At 35.2% G+C, this 8,644-nt stretch overlaps 1 protein-coding gene across 3 annotated transcripts; it reads left to right on the top strand.

Moving 5' to 3' along the window:
• The first annotated feature begins 456 nt into the window (after positions 1-456).
• LOC130943584 (probable hexosyltransferase MUCI70) lies at positions 457-6,737 on the top strand. 3 transcript variants are annotated; one of them, XM_057871517.1, is made up of 10 exons: positions 457-1,230; positions 2,296-2,347; positions 2,429-2,586; positions 2,711-2,957; positions 3,139-3,248; positions 3,324-3,523; positions 4,131-4,234; positions 5,245-5,435; positions 5,575-5,774; positions 6,346-6,737. In XM_057871517.1, exons 1-10 carry the CDS (start codon positions 960-962, stop codon positions 6,589-6,591), a joined length of 1,779 nt encoding a protein of 592 aa, XP_057727500.1. In that variant the 5' UTR covers positions 457-959; the 3' UTR covers positions 6,592-6,737. The 3 variants fall into 3 exon arrangements, 2 of the variants coding, with proteins under 2 accessions (XP_057727500.1, XP_057727499.1); XR_009071854.1 differs by having other exon boundaries at positions 2,296-2,586; positions 5,245-5,466; positions 6,346-6,370; XM_057871516.1 differs by having other exon boundaries at positions 2,296-2,586.
• Positions 6,738-8,644: the final 1,907 nt, after the last annotated feature.

Raw genomic sequence — 8,644 nt, 5'->3', positions numbered from 1 at the left:
ACATATATCATGATGCACCAGTCCAATACAAGTTGGGTAGATTGGACATTTTAATCCATTCCCAACTGAAAAAAGGAAGAACCTGTTGCGGGCTTTTTGTGGACTTTCTATGATTGCTGTACACAACATTTTTATTCATTAAATCTTGACCATAAGTATTGTTTAATATAAATCTCAATGGTTATAAAAGTTGAAATATCATATTCCAAGTAAATGTAGTGGTATATGTGAACATCTTCCTATAATATAATTTTAAAACGATTTAAATAGAAACTGAGGGAAAAAATAAAAAAAGATAATATGTGACAGAGAATTTAATTGATTCAAAAGGGCAAAAAGCATTGCTAATTTGCTATCCATCTTTTCTTGACCCAACCGGTCACTTATTACTTACGTTAACTAGTAATTAATTATTGTAACAACAAAGGATTAAAATTAAAACTGCTGTAACAATAATTAAAAAATAAGCTAATTCCCACTTCCCTCCATTCACGGTCTACTTCTCAATCATCAGCGTCTCCGAAATCCCAAATCCACATTTCCAAATCGGCCTCCGATTCGAATCCCAACCGCGACAACGTTGTCCACCGCCGAGGTTGTCGTTTCAAGGATTTCTCAATCGCATGAATCTCTAAACGACAGCGTTCGACGCCCCCTCTCGCATTTTCGATCAAGGTGCCGTTTTGACGTGGCCACCACCCTCATCAACACAAATGAACCGAGGGTTTCGGTTCTCATAGCATGGTTCCGCCAAAATCAGTAATGGGTCACCCAATGTAGTGGAGAATCCAAAGTGGATTTGAAAATTTGGCGGGTAGTAATATATATAATCTTTTGCTTAAGTTTTTTTTATGAAATTTTCTGGTGTTTTGTTGAATTCTAGATTTGGATTTTGGAGTTTTGGGAGGGATTTTTATTATGAGAGGTAGGATCGAGTGTTTTAAGGTGAATCTGCAGCGATGACGGGAGTGCCATTGGCATTGGGTCTACGGTCCACGAGCTTCAACTCGCTGCAGCAGCTGCAATTGCAAAACGGTGGCGTTTTGACGGCTTCGCCGGCTGCGACGCTCCCTCGTAGGCCTTCGAAGGCGCTCCTCCACACGCCGAGGGAGAAGGAGAGGGTGTGCCTCTCGATTTGCCGGCAACTTGGGAGAGGGAAGGTGGCAATGCTGCTTTTGGTTGGTCTTGGATTCTTGGTTTTCGTTTTTGGTTGCTTTATGATTTACAGTGGTTAGTCTTTCAAGTCTCCCTTTTGTTCTTTTATGTTGAGTAAATGGAAGTTGGTTTATGATATGACACTATAGAAAAGCTTTAGAAGTTTATAACTTGACTAGACTAGATATGGTTTCCAATGGGACATCATGGCCCTGTTCGATAACTTCGTCGGAAGTATCTCAGGACAGAAATTCAGGGATAATGAGAGGCACAAACTTGTTTGGAGGACCAGATAGATAGAGAGAAACAGGCAAAATGTGTCTTGGAACAAAATTTGCTCAATTTAAACTGGGGACAATGATAGTGGCAACTTTCTGTCATGTTTCAATCTTGGTCTCTCTCTATCTTTTTCTCCTGGGACACTTTCCGGACACAACCTATGTGCAAGTTTTAGATTTCAATGGATTAACTATAGACATGATTTTCAAGTTTCAACAACACACTATGAGGATGCCAATGCAGTCGGTTTTATCTATTAGGACAATACTCAACTGTTGTTATTGTTGTTTAAAGTAAAGTCGGTAGCTGGTTTACTTGGAATTGGAGGTATTAAGGAGGAATGTCAATCTGTTTACAATTAGGAATGTATATTGATTATTGAGTTTATTTGAATGTAGTTTCAGCAGATAGTATTCCTTACTGAGTTTTGAGGAGGTCTGGGATCTACATTCCTTTGATTGGTCGCTTACTTTACCCATTTAATATCTAATCGTTTCAACCATTCAATGCACTTTCTTTGTTGTGGTCTTGAGATGAACCAAAATCTTAGGCTTCAATTCAGTTATTTTCTTATGTAGCTCACTATCATAGTTATGGCCTTCTTGGAGAGTTGGTTTGTGACAAAACAATAATGGTGTCATTTACGTCTTGTAGAGGGTCTCACACACTCACCCATTGCCAAAACAAAGTTATGCTGTTGAGTTGTATTGGTTTAAATAATATACTTCACAATAATGTGTTCTCATTTGGGACTATCACTGATTCTTAAGCATGTATTTGTCTGCATACATTTCTTTTTTATTATATGCAGCTCAAAATCTGTATGTTTTACGGCGTGCTTTTGGTACTGTGATGAACTAGGTGGAAATATCTCTAGTGAAATTGAAGATACAAGATCTTATACCGTTACTAGGTATGAAATTGTAAAATCTGATGAAGTAGGAGATAAGTCACGAGATAGTAATTATTCTAGGGTGACCTCATTGACTACTAGGCAGCAACGCAAGTTAAAGCCACCACGAGCACTTGGGCCACCATCTTTGTCCAAGTCTAAAGGAAGAAAGGGATATTTTCCTACCTTGAGCCATCAATGTGACCATTTTGCATTCCCTCCTCCCCCTCCTGCTGATAGAAGACGACCTGGACCGCGTCGTAAGCTTTTTGTTCTTTTTGTCTGGCCTTTGATTTAAACATTTAAATATGTGAAGAAAGTGCACGTTTAATTATTATCAATGTAGAATGCTGATAATCAGGTTCTTGGTCACCTTGTTTTCAGCATGTCCTGTGTGTTATATCCCAGTGGAACAAGCAATAGCTAGTATGCCGAGCTCCCCATCAGTGTCTCCTGTGCTTCACAGTTTGACTTATGTGCAAGATGAAATTCCAATTCAAACTTTTATGCAAAAAAATGATGATCCAACTAAAACTCAACCAGATGGTGGCTCCGATTTTGGTGGATATCCTACTCTGCAAGAAAGGGATGCTGCTTTTGATATAAAAGAGGCCATGACAGTGTATTGCGGGTTAGTTCATTTTTGTTTTATCTTTTTTTTTCATCCCTAATGTTTGAAGATTGATTTTCTTGAAATAATTCATGATACTTCAATCCCCATGTTAGTGTCCAATGATCCCTTATAATTTTTTCCTTATTGAATGCATTTTGATTTCCTATCATCAATTTTCATATCTGGTTAAAATATTTAGATTTGTCAAAGGAAGCAGACCTGGTCGCCAAACAGGATTTGACTTTGACGAAGCAGATCTATTCGAGTTGGATCACTACCATGACGTCATTGTTGCATCTGCCATATTTGGTATGACTGATGTGCTCTAGGCATGTTTTTGTTGTTGATTTTATGTTTCTCATAGTTCCATCTCTTCCATTTCAGGAAACTATGATCTCATACAGCAGCCGAGGAATATCAGTGAAGAAGCAAAGAAAAATATCCCTTTCTATATGTTTATTGATGAAGAAACAGAGTCCTTTATGAAGAATGCCAGTATTTTAGGTGTTAGTAGGAGGGTTGGATTGTGGAGAATCATTGTTGTCCGTAATATTCCTTATACTGATGCTCGGCGAAACGGAAAGGTTTATGCCTTACATTTTGTCCGTTAATTATAATTCTTTCATTTACATTTCATATAATGTTTACCATTTTGAGCATATATAATGTCACATTGCAATCATTTTGTTTGTTTTCTCTTTTGTCGACATTCCACCATTGAGTGTGTTTTGGGAAATGATTTTGCCATTAGATGCATTTTTTAAGCTAATAGACGTGCAGTTCAATTAAAATACTTATAATTTAGTGTGTGTGTATATATTATAGTTGGTCAATTATGCTTGAGTTTGGTTCTTTACCTACCTTAGTATGTTTGTATCATCCAATGAAGGGCTTTTGTTCAAGTGAAGGGTTGCTTTTTGGTCACATGGGGAAAAATTTGGATCGTTCAAGTGAAGCTGAAGATGTTGGTGGAAACTAATTTATTGTATTTAAAATTGCAATCTCACCAGAAAGAACCTTTAATAATTGGTTTTTTTATGAATAATTTGCTTTTTAAATATGTCAATAATCTGATTTGTACTGAAGTTGAATTAAGACTGTTGGTTACATCCCCCCCTGCCTAAATTTACAATTTAATGTGTGTGTACGATAATACTTATGGTTTTAATGTTGGTTCTACACTTAATGCAGGTTCCTAAGCTTCTTCTGCACAGAATCTTCCCCAATGTCAGATATTCTATATGGATTGATGGAAAGCTTCAACTTGTTGTGGACCCGTACCAAGTCCTTGAAAGGTTAAGCTCTCTATCTTTCTAAATTGTATTCGTATTCTTATGCCTTTCATCATCATATTGATTTACTTGTTTGTTTATAGTTTCACTAAAAATTATGATGATCTAATGACACTTGCAAGTAGAGGTGGAAGTGGGCCGAGCTATCCGACCGGGGCTCATGGCTCGGTTTGTTTTAGGCCCGGCTCGGCTCGGCTTGTTTTCTTACACAGGTCAGGCGTGGGCTTTTTCTAAAACTTGTTAGTAAAAAAGGCCAGGCCATAGGCTTTTAGGAAAGCCTATAAAGCTTGTCAAGCTGACTCGTCAAAATATTTTTTTTAAAAGATAAATGATTCTTAATTTGAACTTTCAACTATTCACTCATAATAAATCTAAAGCAACACTTCAAAAAAAAATATTAGTCAAGACTAGCTAAGATTCTAGCTTGTTTTTGTTCAAAGAAAAAGTTTATGCTTATGAATTGTAAGTATGGTTATAATATGTAATTAACGATTGATATATAAACGAATTGTGACTTACAAATTATGAATTATAAATTATAGAATGCGTTTAACGTTAATTTAGATTTTTAAAATTTTTTATTTTGAGTTATAATTCACGAAATAGACTTTTCAAATAGATTCGTGAGCTTGTCAGGCTTTTAAACAGGCCGGGCTCGATCTTGAAAAAAGCCTGGGAAAGATAACATGCTTAGGCTTGGGCTTTATATTCACAATATAGGACAGGCTCAGCTCATTTCCACCCGTACTACTGTAAAAGTTGCTTGCCTAACCGAGAAGACCTTGGAGTGTCATAGGGCACTTTTATTATGGGAATTAAATGAAAGGTGCTAAGCCAACTATATGATGGCTTTTGCACATTCTGCTTTCTAGAGAAATGTGAATTTATTTTGTTTCACGGGTAGTTTTTCTGTTGAGTTTAACAATTTTCATGCATGTATACAATATAATGTTTTAATCATTTGGCTTTATATCTGTAGTATATTCACTATGATTTTCTTTTGTACCATTCAGGTTCTTGTGGCGCCCAAACGCAACTTTCGCAATTTCAAGACACTATAGACGCTTTGATGTCTTTGTTGAAGCTGAAGCTAATAAAGCTGCTGGGAAATATGAAAATTCTTCCATTGATCATCAGGTTCAATTTTACAAATACCACGACGGACTAACCCATTATTCGAAGGATAAGCTTCCTATAACTAGTGGTAGGAACAATGTTGATATACCTTAGTCTATGTGAGAAAATTCGACTATATGCGCACCTTTTTTTTTTTTGGTGTTTGCGTGTGATTGCTGATTCCTTGTTAACATTTGAAGTATTTCTTGTGGCTGAGTTTTCTGCAGATGTCCCAGAAGGTTGTGTTATCATAAGAGAACACATTCCAATTACAAATCTATTTACCTGCTTATGGTTCAATGAGGTTGATCGCTTTACTTCCAGGGACCAGATAAGCTTTTCTACTGTCAGAGACAAAATCATGGCAAAAGTTGACTGGAGTATTAATATGTTCTTGGATTGCGAAAGGCGCAACTTTGTGATACAGGTCAGTATTCTCACGTTTCCATGTTTGTGTCTAGATTTTAAAACCAATATGATCCCAGTGACTTAGAGCTACAAGTTTTTGAATTCAATATTTGCCTCCCAAAATCTCAGTTTAGTAATTTGCTCAAGACAAAAAAATAAAGAATAAAAACCAACTTGGGTTGGGTTAGTTGAGTGGTAGGTCACTCGTTTTGCTTAAGCAAGTGTTGGGGGATTTGGATCCTGTCTTGTACATGCAGCAACCTATTGTCAGCAACAAATCCTTAAACGAAACTCAAATCCGTAATGGATTAGTCGTTGGCCTATCGGATTGGGAGATAATGTGAGTATGAAAAAAAATACATGGACACTGGGAAACACAAATTTGTTTGGAGAAAAAATAGGGAAAATGTGTCTAGTGACAATTTGCTCCATTTTCTGTTGACTCAAAAACCAGTGTGAACAACATAAATATTCTTTCTATCTTGATATATTGTTTGTGGAAGGTTGTTGAATTTGAGTAATTATGTGGAACTAACAATGATTCTGGTTCTTGTTCTTGTGTGACAAACAATGATGATGGTGATGATCAGGGTTACCACAGAGACATACTAGAGCACATGCCTCCACCAGTTGTAAGAAGAAATCCACCCGTTGTTGCCATTGCTAGAAATAGTAATAGTAATAACAATAACAATAATAATAATAATAATAATAATAATAATAATAACAACAACAACAGCAACAATAATAGGCCTCAGATTAAGAAGAACCCTAGGCGTGGCAGAGATAGGAAATCAGGTTCAAGGCGTCATCATAAAGTAGGCACCGTAATTTGAGGTTTAATTTGAGGTTTTTCAGTTTTTCTTTTTTCTTTTTCTTAACCAAAGTTTTGTCAATTGTAAATGCATTCTTTCTTGCAAGGTAATATATATACATCACAAGAGCTTTGATGAACTGAATTATGCTTCCTTTTCTTGTTTTAGTTATAAATTAGGATGGATTTTTTAATACAAAGGATTTTAACTAGGCACCGTAATTTTGTTAAATTTTTAATTAGGTTATTGCCATTTAAATATTTATAATTAGATAAAAAAGTGTAATTAGGTTTTTACTAGTGATTATCTTTTAAAAAAGACATAAGTATATAAAAAAATTTACGTATATACAAAAAAATTTTATTTTAATACACTGATAGTATAAAGTAATTCTATATGTGCATTCAATTAAATAATGTCGTGTTAGCAAAAATAATTTTTTTTATATTAACGGTGTGAATAATAATCTTTTAAAAGAATGGATCTGATTGAACGATAATGTATATATTTATGTAAAAAAAACACCTATTAAGTTAATAACTGTATATTTGTGTATTAAGTATTAACGTATTGTTATAATAAGTCGCCTGATTCCAAAGACAAATCTATGCCAAAAACAATTGATTATTATCAATTGAAATTAATAAACAACAACTTCAGTTTACCATAATGTAAAAATATAAATTCTTTCTTGTGAGGATTATATATAGTCTGTTGTAAAATAAATAAAAGATATATTAAATATAAAATAAAGATGTATAGATAGAAGACTCTAGTATTAAAATAATTAGCTCAATAATGATCTATATATATATAATAATATTATATGTTGTAATGTGTATATATATAAAGATAGAAAGGAGTATAAAAAATAAAGAGAGAGATAATAGCATTTGCTTTTTGTTTTTTATTATTGTTGCTATGTAAAGCCTAAGATCATTCCTCTATTTATACAAATTCAAGGTTCACATTTTCAAAGGTTGGAAAGCATGCACCGCACATTCTTTAATGCATGTACTTTTCAATAGTACTTGCTGAGTAGACATTGAATGTATATGGACATCCATATCGTAACACTCCCCCTTGGATGTCCATTCAGAATTATTGTTTCGTTAAAACCTTACTAAAGAAAAACCAGTGGGAAAAAACCTTAGTGGAGAAAAAGAGTACAATATCCTTTAATGATGGGGCTGCCTCATTAAAAACCTTGTCGAGAAAAACCCAATGGGAAAAAAAACTTGACCAAGGAAAAAAGAGTACAGTCTCCCCCTCTTGCCGACATCATTTAATGTCTCGAAATCGGCGCATCCCAATCTCATGTACCAATCTTTCAAAGGAGAATTTTAAAAGTGACTTTGTAAATAAATCTGCCAGATTGTCACTTGAGCAGATCTGTTGGACATCAATTATCCATTGATTTTGAAGATCATGAGTGAAGAAGAATTTGGGAGAAATATGCTTTGTTCTATCACCTTTGATGTATCCACCATTAAGTTGAGCAATGCATGCTGTATTATCTTCAAACAGGACAGTTGGAGCTATTTTATGATCAATCAGTCCACATGATGACAGAATATATTGAATCAGACTCCTCAGCCAAAAACACTCGCGACTATCTTCATGAATCGCCAGTATTTCGGCATGATTAGAGGATGTTGCAGCAATCGTCTGTTTCGTGGACCACCATGATATAGCTGTTCCACCATATGTAAACAGGTATCCTGTTTGAGATCTCATTTTATGTGGATCAGACAAGTATCCGGCATCTGCATAGCCAACTAGTTGTGACTTGGATCCGTAGGGATAAAATAATCCCATATCAACCGTTCCATGAAGATATCGAAAGATTTGCTTGATTCCACCCCAATGTCTTCTGGTTAGAGAGGAACTATACCTTGCTAGTAAATTCACCGCGAATGATATGTCAGGTCGCGTATTATTAATAAGATACATTAGCGCTTCAATGACACTAAGATATGGTACTTCAAGACCAATGATATCTTCATTTTCTTTTTTAGGACGGAATTGATCCTTCTCCACATCCAAAGATTTTACGATCATTGGGGTACTCAAG

Source organism: Arachis stenosperma, chromosome 8 (assembly GCF_014773155.1).
Source record: "Arachis stenosperma cultivar V10309 chromosome 8, arast.V10309.gnm1.PFL2, whole genome shotgun sequence".
Lineage (NCBI taxonomy): Eukaryota > Viridiplantae > Streptophyta > Magnoliopsida > Fabales > Fabaceae > Arachis > Arachis stenosperma.
This window is presented reverse-complemented; position numbering and strand designations above follow the sequence as displayed.

What these genes read in the sequence shown, in the direction of transcription:
- LOC130943584 (XM_057871516.1), top strand. Translation starts at nt 960, where the DNA reads ATGACGGGAGTGCCATTGGCATTGGGTCTACGGTCCACGAGCTTCAAC. An exon ending in GCCATGACAGTGTATTGCGG is followed by an intron (nt 2,958 to 3,138) that starts GTTAGTTCATTT and finishes TAAAATATTTAG; the next exon opens with ATTTGTCAAAGGAAGCAGAC. An exon ending in GGCGCAACTTTGTGATACAG is followed by an intron (nt 5,775 to 6,345) that starts GTCAGTATTCTC and finishes GGTGATGATCAG; the next exon opens with GGTTACCACAGAGACATACT.